The sequence below is a fragment of the Desmodus rotundus genome, chromosome 3, assembly GCF_022682495.2.
Source record: "Desmodus rotundus isolate HL8 chromosome 3, HLdesRot8A.1, whole genome shotgun sequence".
In the NCBI taxonomy this organism is placed as follows: Eukaryota; Metazoa; Chordata; class Mammalia; order Chiroptera; family Phyllostomidae; genus Desmodus; species Desmodus rotundus.
Genome location: NC_071389.1, coordinates 95439355 through 95457950, shown reverse-complemented (window position 1 = coordinate 95457950; position 18596 = coordinate 95439355). Strand labels below are relative to the sequence as shown.

The following is an 18596-nucleotide window of genomic DNA, read 5'->3' as shown; positions in this document are numbered from 1 at the left end:
GTTTTTCTAGGCCTCCTACATCAAAGATGGTCCTCATTTATTATTCATAGATTTGTTTGGGGTGGTTATCTTTGCAGACACAGGAGAGGAAGTCACTGAATACATCAAAGGGGGATATTTGCAATGTAAAAGAAGAAATGGTCGAAAAGTCTCTGTCCTATACCTGGGGGGGTCTAGCCCAGATTCTGGGAAGATAAAGATACTCAGTAAACATTTGCTTCCTCAACTCAGGGTGAGGGAGTTTTAGCAAGAGCAAGTCTCATAGCAGTCTAAGTACAATGCAGGCCTGATTTCCCACTGGAGAACTTATCCATGGACATGGGTCCTGCCTGCCTACTTCGCTCCCCACTGGTTTTCCAAGTGGGGGCTGAGCCACATTTCCCACGCTTGGAACGGTTCCCCACACTGGTCCCCATATTAATTTATTCTGCAAATGTGGAGATCCAGCAGTCAATAAGAAAGGCAAATTTTCTGTTTACATCTGAGAAGAGGGAACGCAGGTAATAAAAAAAGAAACATTGCTTACAAGATGATGTTACAGCACAATAAGGTGATGTGAAGGGCATGCAATGGAGATTGGAGGGGTGAGAATTGGGTTAATGGTACTTTATTAAGTGATCTGGCAGGTAACACCTCTGAGCAGGCAGAGACCTGAGTGAGGTGAAGAAACTAGCCTGTGAAGGTCAATGGCTAAAATGTGTGGTTGAGTCTTAGAAAGTAACCCTCTGACTTCTCTGTAAAACTCATTGCTCACTCCCAAAATATTGGGCCAGGCACTCTGCATTTTATAAGGAAAATATGGCCTTTGCCATCAAGTGACTTGTAGTCATTTGAATGAGACGGTGAAGTGAATAGAGTGAGATAAATTATGACAGAGGTTACAAGTGATTGGAAGCACAAAAGAGCAGCCAACCCAGCTGAGGTGGGGTTCACGGTTGCAGAGAAATAAGTAAGAGTGGAATCCTTGAGGATAACTAAGAGATAGAAGGGTGCAGAGTATGCAGACATGGAGGTAAGATCTGCATGGCTGACTGAAATTCTGTATGGCTGAAGGTGGAATGTGAGGTTGAGGCCCAAAATCTGTTACCCAATCATGCTCTAGGTATTTGTCGTGGAGCATCTATGTAATGAATACATGGAAGATGCTGTAGAGAAAAAGCAAAGCACCTCTTCTCAAAATATTTTCTAGAGAGGATAGATGATAAACAAGTGTAAGACTAAGTAAACAAATACATGAAAGTTCTATGATCGAAATAAAAAATGGGTAAAGTAACAGAAGATGGGTGGGTGGGAGTCCAATTTAGATAAGATGACTAGGAAGACCAAGGAGGTGGCATTTCAGCTGAGTGAAGGGTAAGTGTAAGCTGGCAGTGCAGAGATGGGCAGAGCATTTATGGTGGTGGGGAGATCCAGGGCAAATGCCCTGAGGCTGGAGGAGTAAAGCAGAGATTGGCTACTAACAGTTGCTCCAACCTCTGGGTAGCTAGTACTGAGGAGACTGAATGGGAAAAAGATTGCCTCCAAGGGGATACAGAAAAGGTCACAAGTTCGATTCAGAAGGCCTTCAAAAGTGCAGGGAGCAACACTGGTGCGGGTCCCACGTCTTTTGTTCTGCATCTTAGCCAGAACTTTGTGTAACTTTCAAATTCTGTCTAAAACTTAGGATTCAAATATCACTGCAAGTAACTTTTCTTCCTTAGACTAAGGTAGCTATCTAACGTCCAGCAGCTGACAGCTTCAGTGGGCACAGCACGGAGAATTGTGATAAAGGGCGGTAACAGCAGCCCATGCTGGTGCTTTGCACACAGAAAAGTGAGACGACCGAGAGTTTGAAGATGCCTTCATGGACAGACAAGGAATTCCACCAACATGGACGAGAAGTACAAAGTCTGCGTGCTTTGTAAGGACCTCCAAGTTGTAGGTATGGCCGGGGTTAGCATGAGCTTCCTCGCCTGTAAAATGGGGACAAATAGAAATTCTCTGCTCCTCCTATTCCCTACAGCAAGACGCCTTACAGATAGAGAAAGAGAGAAAAGAGAAAGCTTTTAAGTTAAAAGAGAAAGCTTTTAAGTTCTGTAAAAGTCCTTGATAGTCAACAAGAACTACAGGTTCTCTGTACGGCACATTGATAGGCGTGGGATTGATCACCCTCCACCCGGAGGAAGCACGCCGTCTAATACCGCAAAATACAAGACCATGTCTAGGGCCCAGGATTCTAAACTTGTTAGTCCTGGGCCTTTGGAGGTCTAAGGCAGATTTCAGTCCCCGTCTCCCTTTCCTTTTGCGTTTCTTTTGGGAGTCTAGAGACGTCATTCCCCAAAGCGATTGCCCAGCCCAGAGGTCTCGTCTACCGCGTAATTCACTGCTGGGAAAAAAGCCAACAGGGTCAAGTCTAACAAACCCTCCCCCGAAGTGTGAAGACAAAAACTCCACCCCTGGGATGTACGCAATACTGGTTACTCCCTCCACACTGGCCAAGTCGCCAAAACCGGTCGTTGCTGTGCGTATCCTGTCGCGGAGCATTGTGGGGCTGGTAGTCCAGAATAGGGCTCACGGCTTTGACTACGGAAGCCACAGAACTACATGTCCCAGTAAGTTCTGCGCGGGCACCGGCCGCTTGCGTAACTATCAGACTTCCGGAAGAACACGGGGCGGGACCGTGGCTGGGGCTAGAACAGGGCGTCGGGATGCAGCGCCCGGGGCCCTTCAGCACCCTGTACGGGCGGGTCCTGGCCCCGCTGCCCGGGCGGGCCGGGGGCGCGGCCTCGGGAGGAGGCGGGAACAGTTGGGGAGTCCCTGGCTCCCACGTGCAGCCGCCAGGGTGCGCGCTGTCGGGGATTCGCGGCGGTGCGGGTCGAACAAACACTAACGGTGGGGAAGCCAGCAGCGTCTGGCTGGGCCCCTCAACGATGTCCAAGGCCGAGGAGGCCAAGAAGCTTGCGGGCCGTGCGGCCGTGGAGAATCACGTGAAGGTGAGCAGCTCCGGACTGGGGCTATGGGCTCGTGTCAGGTTCTTCCAGGGTGCCCTAATTCCTCGAGGCGCGTGGGGTGCGTGAGAGGAGAGAGGGTGTTCATTTTCCCCGGGTTAGTTCCCGGCTCCTAAAAGGCCGTTGTGATGTGGGATCTACTTGGGGAGAGCACCCTAAGTTGAACTTTCCAAAGACTCCTTGTGTGGCGGGACAAGAATTTTGCAAAGTGGAGCCAGGTGGTGTCCACTTGACGTTGAGTGGCACTGGAAGGGACTTGCCGTCTGTGTTTTTAATCAACAAATGGAAACTAACGAGTTATGGGCTGCAGAGAGGTATTCTTATTTCCTGGGAAGCCCGTGGAGAGCTGACTTAAAAATTGCCTTGAAATTCCACTCCAAGTAGGTTTTAGGTTGGCGCGCGCCCGCTCCTGCGTGTGTACTCGCCGGAAGGAAGGGGAGACAGAGTCGAAGGGGAAGACCTGAGCTTTAAACGTCACTTCTGGTGAACACTTGAAGTCTGGAGGATGCTGTTGGGAGATTTTCAACTGTTAGTGATGAGGTCGAGGTCATGGCTCCACTTGTTTATTAAACGCGGGTGTGATGCTGTTAAGTGGAGTCTTTTGACCTGAGTGGAATTGCTATTGCCAATCAAGTTATCTTAATTATAGTCTTTTGAGAGCCAAGTGGAGTACCTCTACCCTTAGGTGGACTTTTTTCTGCTTTAGTGGCTTTTTGTTTTTTTCTGTTCCTCTTAGAATATGGTGTAAACCTCTAATGATAGTTCTTTATATTTGGTAATGCATTAGTTTACAAAGTTATTTTGCATAATAGATGATATTTGATCCCCCAAAACACCCTAGTTAAGTGGGAGGGACCAGTGTGAGGTTCAGTGGCTCAGCATGTTCTGTGGAAGGAATAGCCAAGGATCCTCCAGAACCCAAAATGAGTGACTCCTGTTTCCCCATCCTTCCACCAGTTCCACGGCTCCCCTGTCCTGGTGTAACTTGTTCTGAGTCAGGTTAGCAATAGGATTGTCTTTGGGAGTTCACAGAGTGAATGTAAAATATGTAATCTGGATTTACTTTTGGGATTCAGTGCCTTGGCTGCAAAATTGTGACAATAAACTGAGATTTCAAAATGTCTGGATAAAGTGAATAGCCAATCTACAGGTAAATGAAATCTATACAATTGGAAAAGCCCTGTATCTTAGTTGTCCTAGTAACCAATTTACATTAGTATTTGGTGACTCATGTCTCCCTGACTTTTGTTTTGTAATTATGTATTTGCTTAAATAAAAATCTGCAAACCCCCACCTCAGGCTAGAGCCCCGAAACACTAGAATCCAGTCACATTATTCCATGAAGTTACCAGGTGACTCTGGGGAGATTGCCATCAGCCTTTTAGGGACACCTCACCCAATCTCAGTGGCACTCACTTGCCCTGCCAACATGCTTTCCTGATATGCCAACACGTCTTGAGTTTTGTATTTTCTGCTCTTTAACATTGATTTAATCATTTCATTTGTTTGCCAGGTATTTTTTGAGTGCCTAGCAGTGTAGTCACCAGAAATATGGCTGGAGGGGGGAGGAGGTGAGTCTGGTCCTGGATACTTTTCAAGTGGGATAACTAATTTAAACCCACACAATTATTGAGCATATTCACATACTTAATTGCTGTTTATGGGGGGTATCCTTTACTCCGTCTACGGCCATGTTTTTGTCTAGCACTTTGTGACTTGGATTTACTTACTTGCTTGTGTCAGATAATCAGGGTCAGATATATACTAAGACCTGTTGGTACCATCTTTGGAATCTTTGACCTACCAGCTTGCTCAGTTTTGGCTCTCCCCAGGGCCAGGTGATAACAGTTGTCTTTACCTTCTTCCCTCTATGGATCTCCAAGTGGCATATTATCTTCTGAAGCTCTCGTCTGCTTTTGTCACAATGGCCCTCATGTGGCTTTATCCTCACCTCCTCCATGTGACACATCTGGAACATCTGCTGTAAGCTAGGTACTCAGCCAGGTTGGGAGGACCTGCAAACAAGAGACTCTGGTCCTTGTGCTCAACCCCACCATCTTGTTTCCTTCTGTACTCTTGTCTCCCTGTGTACCCAAACATTGTAAAAGTCAGACTACTGGCAGATAGTGTGTGTTTTAACATTATCACCCTCAACCTAGAATTCTCTTTCTTGTCCTTTGCTTTTATGATAAAATCATATGTCCTTTAAGATTTGGTTCAAAGACCAGTTCTTCCTTTCAGTTTTTTCTTAGCCTCGTAAGGGGAGGGCAGATTCTCTTTGATTTTGGTAGTACTTTATACCTTAGGCACCTTACGCAGGTGTCTTATGTTTCAGTCATTTCTGTGTTTATGTCTCCCAGCCCCATAAAGGGTAAGCTCCTGGAAAGTAGTTAACCTTATCTTCATTCAGTGTTGGTCCCACTGGTGCCTGCCTAGTAAGTGTTCAATGAATTGTGTGAAATGCGAAAATAAATATGGAGGTTGTAGGATTATTGGTGGGTTGAATTTCTGGGTGTAGGTCCAGTTCCCTAGCCCATGGGTGTTCCAATGTGGTAACCACTTCCACATCTAGGATGCAGAAGTTGGAGAGTTCTGAACCAAATTCTTTGGGTAACTACCCTGAACTCAGATCTGTGTGTTTCTGGGAGTATAGTCACCCAGGTCCCTGCTCTTCTGAAGGTCCATAGCCTCTTTTGTTCTCTTTGGAGCCATATATAGTAATCTTGGTTGTAGGTCCTTTACGTCGCATTGAATATTTTATGCCAGTCTCGTGGCCTGAAAAGTGACTGTTGAGAAATCAGCTTACAGTCTTATGGGAGTTCCCTTGTAGGTAACCAACTGCTTTTCTCTTGCTGCTTTTAAGATTTTCTTTTTATCTTTAACTTTGGCATTTTAATTATGATGTGTCTTGGTGTGGGCCTCTAAGGGTTCATCTTCTTTGGGAGACTCTGTGCTTCCTGGACTTGTGTGTCTATTTCCTTCACTAGGCTAGGGATGTGTTCCCTCATTATTTTTTCAAATAGATTTTCAATTCCTCGCTTTCTTTTCTGGTACCCCCATGATGTGAATGTTGGTACATATGAAGTTGTCTCAAAGTCTCCTTACACTATCCTAATATTTTTGGATTCTTTTTCTTCTTGCGCTTTTGCTTCTTTTTTTTTTTTTTTTCTTTTTTTGCTGTTCTGATTGGGTGTTTTCTACTTCCTTATATTCCAAATTGCTGATTTGACTCTCTGCTTCATCTACTCTACTATTGATCACTCTAACTTATTGTTCATTTCAGTTAGAGTATCCTTTATCTCTGACTTGTTATTTTTTATGCTGTGAAAGTTATCATCATTAAGTTTCTTGAGCATCATCCTTATAACCATGATTTTGAACTCTGGTAGTTTACTTGCTTCCATTTCATTTAGTTCTTTTTGTGGAGATTTCTTCTGTTCTTTCATTTGGGATCTGTTTCTTGATTTCTTTATTTTGGCCGCTTCACTGTGTTTGTTTGTATTTATTAGGTAGAGCTGCTGTCTGTCCCAGACTTGGTAGAGTGGCTTTATGTAATAGGTATCCTGTAGGGCTCAGTGGCTCAACCTCCCAGATTGCCTGAACTGGGTGCTCCAGGTGCATCTCTCTGTGGGTTGTTTGCATGGTTCTTTCATAGCTGAGACTTGATTGCTATTGGTGTCATTAGGAGGGATTTACCCCCAGGCCAGCTGGCTGTGAGAACTGGCTGTGACTACAGAGGAGCTGCTGTGCAGGAGCTGACTCTATGGAGCAGGACTTGGCTTCACTGGGGCTTTGGTGTTCACTGAGTTTTCCCCTTGAGTCTCTCGCTTGTAGAGATAGTAGAGTTGTAATCTGGTGTAATCTGAAGCTGTCCACTGCATACACTGGCTCTGGGGCCTCCCTGGAAGTACAAGGTCAGCCACTGCTTGTTCCCTGCCTGGGCCCACCTGTCAGGAGCTACAGAGTGATCTACAGGTAGCTGCTACTTGTGCTAGGCTTGGCAGTGCCCGGAAGAGGCCAAGTTGTGAAGAGAGGCTGGCTGGCTGCCACTAGTGATGGGCCTAAAGCCACTTAGCAAGAGGTTTCCTGCAGAGGCCAGATGCTTCTTGTTTGAGAGATTTAGGAAAGTCCGAAGTATCAGCCAAGATAGGCCATTTGTATGGGAAAGCCACTGGAAACAGCTAGGGTGGGCCCTCAAGTTGGGTAGGGCTGTGTCTCAGGGAATCACCAGAGTGGAGCAAGTATTGTTAGGAAGTTGATGGAGACTCAGGTGTGGTACCTGCCTGCCATGTCTGTGGGGCAGGGCTCAGCAAAGGAACAATGGCCTCTGCCAACACTTCTGTCTGGGAGAGAGCTGGCCCTCCAGCCCTCACCCTGATGCCAGGCACTATTTCTCTTAAGTCCCTGGCACCTTTCCAGCTGCTGCCCTGTTGCTGGAGCTCAGAGTGAGTCAGAGTGAGTCTGTGCTCGGGCCCTTTAAGAGGGGTGCATGGGACTTCAAAAACTCTCCATCTCACTCAGCCATAATCCCTGCTGGTTTTCACAAACAGAAGTTATGGGGACTTCTCTTCCCACCACTGGAACTCTGGGCTGGGGGGTCTGGTGTGGGGCTGGGATTCCTTACTCCTTATGAGGTCCTCTACAGCCGAGAATCCCTCCTGGGTTTTGTTTTGTTTTTTTTAAAGATTTTATTTATTTATTTTTAGAAAGAGGGGAAGGGAGGGAGAGGGAGAGGAACATTGGCCTGTAACCCAGGCATGTGCCCTGACTGGGAATTGAACCCACGACCTTTTGGTTTACAGGCTGGCACTTAATCCACTGAGCCACACCAGCCAGGGCAGATATCCCTCCTAGTTTTCAACTGCCACATGTGGGTGTGGGACCAGCCTGTTCCCCGTCTCCTCCCCTCCTACCAGTCTGATGTGGCATCTTCTGTATGTACCTAGTTGTAGGACTTCTGTTCATCTAGATTTCAGGTGTTTTGAATGATACGGTTTTTCTATGATTGAGTTGCAGTTTTGATGTAGTTGTGAGAGTTTCTGAGTACCATGTTTACCTGTGCCACCATCTTCACTGGAAGAAAGAACCATAAATTGAAATGCACTCAAAAATGTTAAACTTACAAGACTTATCTCTAGGGTAGTAATCAAATGGATCTTATAAAATACAATTAATTTGCATTTCTATGGACAAGAGTTATTCATTGCTAACAGTTTTCTGCAAGTTAAAATCTATTTCCAGAGTTGTAAAATAGCCTAGTGAAGGTGTTACTGGTGTTGGAGGGCTTGGGTTCCCCAAGATACAAATCAAGAGGAAACCCCATACAGGGGTGTCCAACCTTGTGGCCTGTGGGCTGCATGTGGCCCAGGGTGGCTACAAATGTGGCCTAACATAAAATCATAAATTTACTTAAAACCTCTTTTTGGCTCCTCAGCTTTCATTAGTGTTTGTGTGTTTAAGGTATGGCTCAAGACATCTGTTCTTCTAGTGGGACCCAGAGACGCCAAAAGGTTGGACACCCCTGCTAGAAAATTCCAGGCAGATTTTGTTAAGCTTTTGCTCAAGCACAAAGGACAACACAGAGGAAAGGACCATCCTCTGACAGGGTCCTGGGGGCTGACTCTGCTTGGCTGCTTTTATAAAATGGGGACAAATGGGGCTTGCCTGAAAAGGCATACTTTTTGAGAAACACAGGCCTACAGAATTTCCCATTCCAGGCTGGGGTGGCGTTTTCCATCTGTGTTGCCTGGTGAGCACATTGGCTCCTGAGCTGCAGGGACAGGATGGCCGACTGCTCATTACCACCACCCAGGAGGGTCGAATGGCAGTCGAACCTGGAGCCACTGTGCAAGTGGGTTAGTTGCAGCAGGCAGTTAGAAGGGACATAAAATCAGCTACCTCTGTGTTTTTTGAGCAGGAAGTGGAAGGGTGGTGACATTTTGTGGTCCAGCATTCCTTTTGGTTACCTGGCACCCTTGGGGGCCTGGGCAGAGGTCCCTATGCCTTTTCAAAGGCAAAGGCACACACCCCTGTAGGGTGAGATCTTACAGTACCTACAGGCTCCAGCATGCCATTGCGTGGACATCAAGTAATTTCTTTTGCTCATTTCTAAGTCTTAAATTTTTCCTTAGAGTGTTGAATCCATTTCTAAAGTGGGGATAATGAGTGAGATTATAAGGAGTTGTAAGATATGATTTATAATATTTATAAATCTTCTTGGAAGATGCTTAATAAATGGTAGTTGCTGCTTTGGTTTTTAGCTGTTTTGCCTTAGACTGGCAGGGGACTGCTTCCAGGAAGTTGCTTGAGAACTGAGCTTCACATTAGTTCCTGACAGTTTGTACCCTGACCTTGTGTTGTTTGTGGTCTAACTGACCTTGGCTGGGGCCCTCCTCTTCCCCTAGTCTACTTGTAGGTCCTTCCCCCTTTGTTAAGTAGACAGGCTGAGTAACGATGCCTGTTTCTTGTCCGTTGCACTCAGGAAGTGTACATGTTTACATGTCCTCCCTCATGCAGATAAAGACTTTTTTTCTCATGTTTCTAACTAAACCTTTACCCTCTCTCCATATTCTTTCAGAGAGGCTTATGCAAAATGTGGAGCCCTTGGCATCAGCTGGACAGATGCTGATGTGATTTACTTCAAGGTTACTTCAGACTATTTCCCTCTTCTGTTAACACTGGGGTCTAGATGGTAGGCTGCATATGTCCCTCAGGTTCCCCTTGATGCCAGCAACATGAAGGTATCTGTAGTCTGTCTCCTGCCTTTCTAGATGTTAACACTTTTGTGAAAAGGCACTGAAGCCAGAAACCTCGACTTATTAATGCCTGGTGCCTTTCCTTGCTGATTGCCTTGCCCAGGGGTTGGTAAGGAATCTTTCAGTGCTCACCTGCAGGCCATTTTTGGGAGGCCAACTTAAGTTGCTCTACGTTTTACATGAGCCATGCCTTTTGTCTGATAGGATATAGGGAACATGAAATACTAGACAGCAGGCCGAACGTGGAGTCACTTACGGTAAGCACAGCTCACCAAACCGAGACTTAATTACAGTTTTGGCTCTCCCAGAAATGGAATCTTAAATGAGTCAATCGGGAATTGCCTGACTGGGTAATCTGCATGATAGACCCTGCCACCCCTTAAAGGAAAGTACGTAAAAGTCTTTCATTTTGGGTAGTTCCTTGGAGCTCCTCTCTATCTGCTAGATTGATGCTGCCCAATTCAAATCAATTTTCACCCAAATAAATTCTTAACATTTTTTAAAAAAGATTTTATTTATTTATTTTTAGAGAGGGGAAGGGAGAGAGGGAGAGAAACATCAATGTGTGGTTGCCTCTCATGCGCCCCCTACTGGGGACCTGGCCCACAACCCAGGCATGTGCCCTGACTGGGAATTGAACTGGCTACTCTTTGGTTCCCATGCTGACATTCAATCCACATAGCCACAGCAGCCAGAGCAACTCTTTTAACATTTTAATATTCCTTAGTTTATCTTTTAACAGGAGGAAGTGGCGATGTGAGTGTCAGATAAAAGGGGGAGGGCTCTGCTAATAAATTGCCACTGGGCACTAAATAAAGTACAGCTTTGAGGTTCAGTGGTTATGTTTCTGTAAAAGGGGCATAGTACCTGCCTTGAACCCAGGTTGGTGCATTAATGTTTATAATAATTTTATAGCCCTAGGAATTGGGCTGAAGAGGGAGTGAATGATGGTATTAATGTTTTGGGTTTTTTCTCCTCTTTTTGAGCAGAATAATCAAGTTCTGGGAATTGGAAGTGGTTCTACAATTGTCCATGCTGTGCAGCGAATAGGTATGGTCTTGGGCTGCGTCCTGGATATTTTGTGTGGTGTGGTGGGTGGGGAGGTGGAAGGGTGGGGTGGGAGTGGGCCATAGGTATGGCACTGGCTGGGTGTGGCTCCAGCACTGTAGAGCTGGGAGGAAGGGCTGTTTGCCAGAGGTCAGCTAAGTGTTCCTGCTCTTCCTTGAGAGAGGGATTCTTGGGCCTCTTCAGCCACCTTTGGGGGTTGTACTTTGTATATTCAGCTGGAAGGGAAGGGCAGACTTAAGGGGACATTCCAACAGAATTTTAGTCCTCCTGTGTGTGTGTGTGTATGTGTGTGTGTGTGTGTGGTTGTGTGGTCTTGGGGACCCTCAGGCAAGCTCTGAAGTCTGTGGGTTTCTCAGGCAATCTCAGGTTAACAAATCCAGATCATTTCAGGCTTGACCCTAAAGAGAATATAAGGTGCCTGCAGTTGGCTGGTTCCTGCAGGTGCTGACTTTACTGTGATTAGAGTGTCTTGGTAAAGTCAGCACCAGGAAGCTCAGGAGTTGTTAGCCCCTAGGGCTGCTCAACAGGTTTTACTGCCCTGCTCTTGTTTGCAAGAACAAAGCCCAGAGGAGAGCCTTGCCCGAATGCTGACCTCTTGTAGGTCCCAGGGGACAGTGCTCAGGAGACAAAGTCCAGCTGCACTTCGTCTTTCAGGAGTGGTTGTGGTGCCGGTGTTTTGGCTCCTGGAAGCCTTCTCATTGGCTTGACGTGGTCTTCATACACCCTGCTGCCTTAGCACTGAGTGTGTGGAGGATTTTAAGCACAGGAATTAACTGTGGATTTCATAATATTGATATCTAAACCTCACAAGATGCAACCCAGTGACTAAAAGGATTTAAATTTTAACAAGACAGTGTTTTGTTTAGACTTTTTAAAAATCAAGTTTTCCTGAAAGGTTCAATCCCCCAAATGAATAAATAAACCCATTCTAACAACCTTCTGGGGTCTACAAATGATTATATATTTTTACTAGACATGAAAGTTGAGTTCTAGCTTTTCCCTGTAAAAGGCAGTATAGGGAAGTAGTTAAGACTGGGAAGCTAGACCACCTGGGATCATATTCCACTTCTGCCAGTTGTTAGCCGTGTAACTACCCAGTCACTGTACTTTACCTCTCTGTGCCTCAGTTTGCTCACCTGTAAAATGGAGATAATAGTTATCTTTAAGATTGAAAGAGTTCATTTGTACACAGTTCTTTGAATGTTGCCGAGCACATGATAATAATAATAATAATAATAATAATAATAGCAAGCACTGTCATTGTTCTTTCTGTAGTTAGTACTACTTCCTTAGGCTTTGTAATGTCCCGTTCTTGTGATGTGAGATGTTAAGTTCACCAACTTTTTCACCAAGAGTGGCAACACAATGAAAGGCAGCTGTCAGGGGTAGTGTGTTCGTTTTCTGTTGTATTTGAGCAAATGTGTACATGACAGGAAGAATCAAGTGAGGAGAGGGAAAATCCACCAACACAGCTTTTGTCTCCACAGCCGAAAGAGTGAAACAAGAGAACCTGAACCTCGTCTGTATTCCCACTTCCTTCCAGGTATGTCCTGCTTTCCATTCTGTATCTTTGCAGGAGCTGAGGAATCTTCTGTGTACCTGAGGACATTGTGGTGTGGCTTTGGGTTGTGTACCACGGTTTTTCCAGGTGAGAGGCCTAGGAGCACAAGAGTTTATTCACTGAGGATTGCTCCTCAGAAGTTTGGCTTTGGGTGCACTCATTTATTCACTGCAGATATTTCAGTGTATCTTGTGTTAGGCATAATGGAATCTATAGAGATGACCAAATGGCCTCTATCCTTAACATTATTTTTATTTATAGATTAAAAAACTGGGGCAAAGGGCATAGGACAGTAAGCGATGTGTTAGTAATGCAAGTACAGTATTTGCAGTTCATGTCTAATGCTTTTTCACTGTTAAATAGCAGGGACTATTATTAGTAGGGTGTGACTAATAGTAGGGGGAAAGCAGTGGAGCCAGGTAAATTTAGGGAAAAATCAGGGGACAGTAGACTTTAGGAAGGGAAGAAAGAAAGGTGCCCAGCTAGAGCCATCCCTGCCCATCATCTGGCTATTGTGGGGAGTGGTATGTGTTGAAATTGAAGGTGGTTGGTGCTGCCATGACTTTGTGGATTTAGTTTTGGGCAGGTAGGTCTTAGGAAAGAAACTCTTCCAACCTTGGAGGCTCAGCACCCATAACCTGCAGGTACCTCTGATGAAGGGAGAGAGGAATGTGCCTGACAGATGTCTTTTAAGCAAGGTGGGAACCCTAGCCTATCAGAGTAGGGAGCGGAGGAGGCATTCTGGGTAGACAGGGCAGGAAGTTAGGGTAGTGCATGCTGCCAGAGCTTCCTTGGAGTGAAATCTCATTCACTCCAAGGAAGTGAAAGGGACCCTCTACAAGGTGATTGGGCACCCAGGAGACTAAGACAGTACCATAATTGCTGCCGCAAGCTAGAAAGTGAGTGGTTTCACATCTTGTTTTTGCCTTTGAAATCCTGCTGTTCTGAGGAGATGCTTTAAAAATCAGTAGTTGTATGGATTTTCTTGGCCTTTTGAAAAGCTAGGTATATAGTTTTCCAAGTGACTTGACCATCACTATTTTCTTATTTAATAAATTATTTATATGTATATGTATATATATATTTTTTTACATAGGGGATCTTGATAAGCTCATACAGATGCCTGGTGGTTTCGAAGAGGTGCATTTGGGCGAGGTGCAGTGTATAGGCTGAAGAGAGGTCGGGGATGGTCCAGTTATTATCTTCACTGACTGAATATGATGCCCAGTGTAGGTGCAGAGGAGACATAAGAAAGCCCAGCAGAAAATAAAAGCCGAGGCTAGCTTGTAAAGTGCCTGGTCTTTGACTCTATTCCCCAGTCCTCACATAAATCCATTAGCAAAGGCTGAAAGCCTTACTGGTTTAAGCTGCTTAAGCATAACTTCTGATTAACTAAACTGTTGACACAGGGTGGCTCTTAGGAATCTAGGCTTAAAAATAAAAACAATTGAAGAAAAACCCAAACAACAAAAATATGAGTGGCCATATATTGCAAGGGAGATAAAACTGTAAGTTAATGCAGGCAAGTCAGTATATAAACAGCAAAGCAACTCCTAGTAGGTCGCCAGTATCCAGAATTGTTGCAACATATTATCAAAAGTGTTTATTTTTATTTTTTTTCAATTACAGTTGCCATTCAGTATTATTTCGTATTAGTTTTAGGTATACAGCATAGTGATTAGAAAACCATGTACTTTACAAAGCAGTTCCCTGGTATTTCAAATACATGGTTATTTTAATATTATTTACTATATTTCTTATGCTGTACTTTACATCCCCATAACTGTTTTGTATCTACTAAGTTATACTTTTTAATCCATTTACCTTATTCACCCAGGCCCGCTCCCTCTCCTGTGGCAAACATCAGTCTGTTCTCTGTATCTACAAGTCTGTTTCTGTTTTGTTTGTTTATTTTGCTCTTTGGATTCCACAAGTAAGTGAAATCATATGGTATTTGTTCTCTGACTGACTTACTTCACTTAGTGTAATAACCTCTGGGGTTCATGCTGTCACAAATGGTAAGATTCATTCTTTCTTAGGGCTGAGTAATTAATATTTTTAATTAAAGCTATGCAGTCATGTGCTGTATAACATTTTGGTCAACAATGGACCACATATACAATATGATCATAGTCTCATAAGGTTATAATTGAGCTGAAAAATTCCTGTTGCCTAGTGACATCATAGCTGTCAATAATGTCGTCGTGCAATCCAGTACTCACATGTTTGTGATGATGCTGGTGCTGCTAGTTGTGTGAAAATATAGCATGTACATAGTAGGCTATGCCATCTAGGTTGTGTAAGTGCACTCTCTGAGGTTCTACAATGACAAAACTGCCCAACAGCATATTTCAGAGTGTACCCCCGTTTTGACACAACACATGGCAATCTACACGTGGACTGAAGAAGCAAATCATTCAAGTCTTTATTATCAACAACACTTTCCTTATCCCCCACCCCTGACCACCACCATTTAATTGCTCTTTAGATGGAAATAATTTTATTTATTTATTTTTAGAGAGAGGAAGGGAGGGAGAAAGAGAGGGAGAGAAACATTGTTGGTTTCCCCTTGCACACACCCAACTAGGAACCTGGCCCACAACCCAGGCCTGTGCCCTGAGTAGAAATCGAACCCGCAACCTTTCTGTTCACAGGCTGGCACTCAATCCACTGAGCCACACCAGCCAGGGCTAGATGGAAACAATTTTAAAACTCCTTTAGCTGATTGGATATTTGCTCCAGTATCTCAAAAAGACATGCTTTTCTTGGTATTCAAATTTTTTTTTTCAACTTTAGGTAACAATTCTGCACTGAAAGGATGAATAGAAGATGGCATTTGGTTATCTTTTACCTCCTGGGTCTCACCGTTCACATACTCACTTCTCTCCCAGTCTTCCCAAAGAATTTCATTTTGATGAGGCTTTAGTCTTACTGTTACAGAATTGTGACCATCCAAACTACAGCTGATCTGTGTAGTATGCTGTGATTACTCTTCCTTACCTTCCTATTATTTTGTTTTCTTGAAAGTTAAGTAAATGATGCTTTTTTTGTTTGTTTGTTTCTTTGCTTGGTTGTCTATGTACTCCTTACTAATTCAACCCTAAACTCTTACCCAAAAACAGTGGCTTAAAAGAGCAAATATTTATTAATCCTCACGATTTCCTGGATTGAGTAGGAAGTTTCTCCTCATCCCTTTCCAACACAGTGAATATTTCACTCCATCAATTTCATTTTCTTGGTCAAGCCTCTCTGAAGGATTGGGGTTGGTAATGCTGTAGCAGCTGCTCAAGGCTATTATCTTGGGGACTGCCTTTGTAGTCAGGAAATTTCCTTCTCTTGTTTTGGATCCATTCTTTTTTTTGGTCTTGTTCCTCACGCATCCCCCACACTCATGTTTTCTTGAGTTTTGGCTAAGCACATCCCAAGCACATGGGATGCAAATTTGTTGCTGCTTTGGATATCTGAAAATGTATTTATTCTAGCTTCTCTTGAAGTCAGTTATTTGATCAATAGAGAATTGTATGTTAAATCATTTCTTAGAATTTTCAAGGCATTTCCCTATTGTCTTCTGGTTTTCAGTTTGCTATTGAGGAGCTCAAAGCTATTCTAATTCTTGGTCCTTTGTATGAAACCTATATTTTATTCTCTCTGAATGCTTATACCCTTATATTATCTTTTCTTTGTCTCCAGTTCTGAAATTTCACCATGTTGTGTTTGGCTTGATGTGGTTTTATTGTTGTTTATTTGTTTTTTCACTCTGCTGCTCACTCGCTGGGACATTGCATTCTGCCAATTCACACTCTTCAGTGTTAGGATTTTTTTCCCCATTAATGCTTATGATTTTCTTTCCTCTGTTTTTTCTGGTCTTTCTTTCTAGGACCCCTGTGTACTTGGTGCTTGTGGCTTGTTTTGTCCTTTGGCCTTGTCTTTTTCTCTCATGTTTAATTTCAAACAAGAACTCTTTTTTGTTTGAAATTAAACAAAAAAATTCTGAAATCTTTTTTGCTTGTAGAGGTTCAGTTTTTCAATTTCTTCTCTTACCTCCTTGGATAATAATAATTTTTTTACTATTTCTTCTTTTTATATATGTTTCTTCAAAGTTTTTTTTTTTACACTTTTTTGGAGGTATAATTCACATATAGTAAAGTTTACCCTTTCTAGCATATAATTCTGAGTTTTCACAAATATGTAACAACCAACACAGTCAAAATATTGTTAGATTGCTTTGGTAGTTTAAAAAAATTATATTCCTCTTTTTCTTACTCTGATGTTCTTGGCTGTCTGCTTACTTTGAGGACTGTTAGGCTAAGAAGTTGATTGGAAACTAGCTCTCAGGATGAGGGTGGTCTTTGCTCTAGGCTTCTCTGTCAGGCCCTTAAGTGGGGAACTTGTAATGTCAGATCATTTGTCTGTCTTCTGGCTGGTCAGTTTTTCCAGATAGGACTGCCCAGTTCCCTCATTGGAGGGTATGTATGGCTGCCCATGTCCTGGGAGTCAAGTAGGTAAGAAGACATCTATTATTATTCTGGATATAAACTTGCTCTTAATTCTCATTTTTAGTGTCTTTGTGGTAGATGAAAAAGAAGTGTCTAGCATTTTGCAGAATTGACTATGATCATGGGACTCATTTGCCAACGGAATGTGACCAAATGGTATGCTAGAGAGCCTTGTCTTGCATTGGGCATAGCATTCGGCCCCCAGGTGGACAAGCCCTGGTGGATAAGTGGCTCATTGGCTACAGGCATGTGAATGACACCATTTACACCCAGTCCAGCTCAGACCAGAAACTTCCCAGTCTGTCCAGGGAATCATGCAAATTAATAAATATTTGCTTTTAAGCCACTGTGTTTTGGGGTAGCTTCTACACAGTAAAAGCTCACTGAAGGAGTGCCCCCGCCTTCACCTGTGCCTGGCAGCTCAGCCCTGAGACTTACTGTTTGACCTTCTCCAGAGAATAAACGTGCTACTTTGGGAGTAGCCGAGAAGGATATGGAAGTATGACAGGTTCTTACATAGCCTTTTCAACAGTCTTCCCTTTGCTCTCACCATCGTCTGTTCCCTGAAGTTCATAATGCCTTTGAGTTATGAATCTTTTGGGAGGTTCTGTGTTTATTTGTTTGCTTCTTAGCTTTGTCCAGTACTGGCTTAGGATTTCTTTCTCATGTCTGCCATTTACCATTAATTTGTGCATTAGTGGTCTAGCTTTTAAGTTTGTTGGTTGTTTTCTTCTTTTTTCGTTGTTTTTTTTTTTTTTTTTTTTTTTTTTTTTTTTTTTTTTTTTAGGTGTATGCCTTTAAGAAAAAATACTTCACCACAGTTTTAAAGAGGTTTTGGAGAAGACTGAGCTAAACACTGATGTTTATATTTCTGTCTTTAATTGGAAATTTGACCCTGCATTCTTAATATAGCATTATCCTCTTAACCCACCTGTTTTATGGTGGTAATTAACAACAACAACTGGCCAGTTCCAGGAAGTTAGGAGGAGTTGCTCAAGTTCACAGGGCTTTTAAAATTTTACTTGTTCAGGTACTGTTTTGTTTTTGTCCCTCCCAAGCCCAAACTTATTTTGTATTAAGTTTAGCCAGGTACAATCTCCTGAAATTAAATAATTGAAAGAAAATAAAAATACTTTAGGCCCTATCTTTTAAACAAGTAAACCTGTAGTAATATAAAGGATTTATATAGATTTTCCTTTTAAAGCTAGGCTTTGGAAGAAGAAAATAAAACATTTGAAAGTCAGATGTGGTCTAAGCCAAAAAGTTGTTTATTGTTTATGCTGGTTTTCATTCTACCTCAGTTAGGTGGTAGAAGGGGAAAAGTTTTCAGATTTTATGGTAAAATTTATGAAAAACAGAAGAACTGCTAGCCTGTCATTAATTACATGAGACATTTGGGGAGGCATCAGCTGTGGGATTACAGTGAGAAGGCTTTGCTTTCTGTCTTTTTTCACAAGCACAGGCTAATCCTTATTAGCTTTCTGGCTCCCTGCATTTTTGAGAGTTGGAAGAGGCAGATAGGGTTTGCTCTGCACCCTCAGGAGACCACTGAGCTTGTGAGCATGAGTGCTTGGTGTCCAGTAGATGCTGATCCCCGTTGGGCAACTGAGGCTGCGTTAGTGCTGACTGAGCCGTGGTGGGTCTGTACTCCCATGGTAGGGCTGTTAGGTTGAATTCAGTGTATTAGTTTATTAGGGCTGCTGTAACAAGGCACCACAAACTGAGCGGC

At 43.4% G+C, this 18596-nt stretch overlaps 1 protein-coding gene across 1 annotated transcript in view; it reads left to right on the top strand.

The window, feature by feature from the left end:
- Positions 1 to 2654: 2654 nt before the first annotated feature.
- The window catches only part of RPIA (ribose 5-phosphate isomerase A), a 38108-nt gene continuing 22166 nt past the window's right edge, over positions 2655 to 18596 (top strand). The window contains exons 1-3 of the mRNA XM_024552382.3: positions 2655 to 2972; positions 10732 to 10792; positions 12298 to 12353. Of these exons, the coding sequence (XP_024408150.2) occupies positions 2688 to 2972; positions 10732 to 10792; positions 12298 to 12353 (402 nt within the window). The 5' untranslated portion in view covers positions 2655 to 2687. The remainder of the gene's footprint in view (positions 2973 to 10731; positions 10793 to 12297; positions 12354 to 18596) is intronic.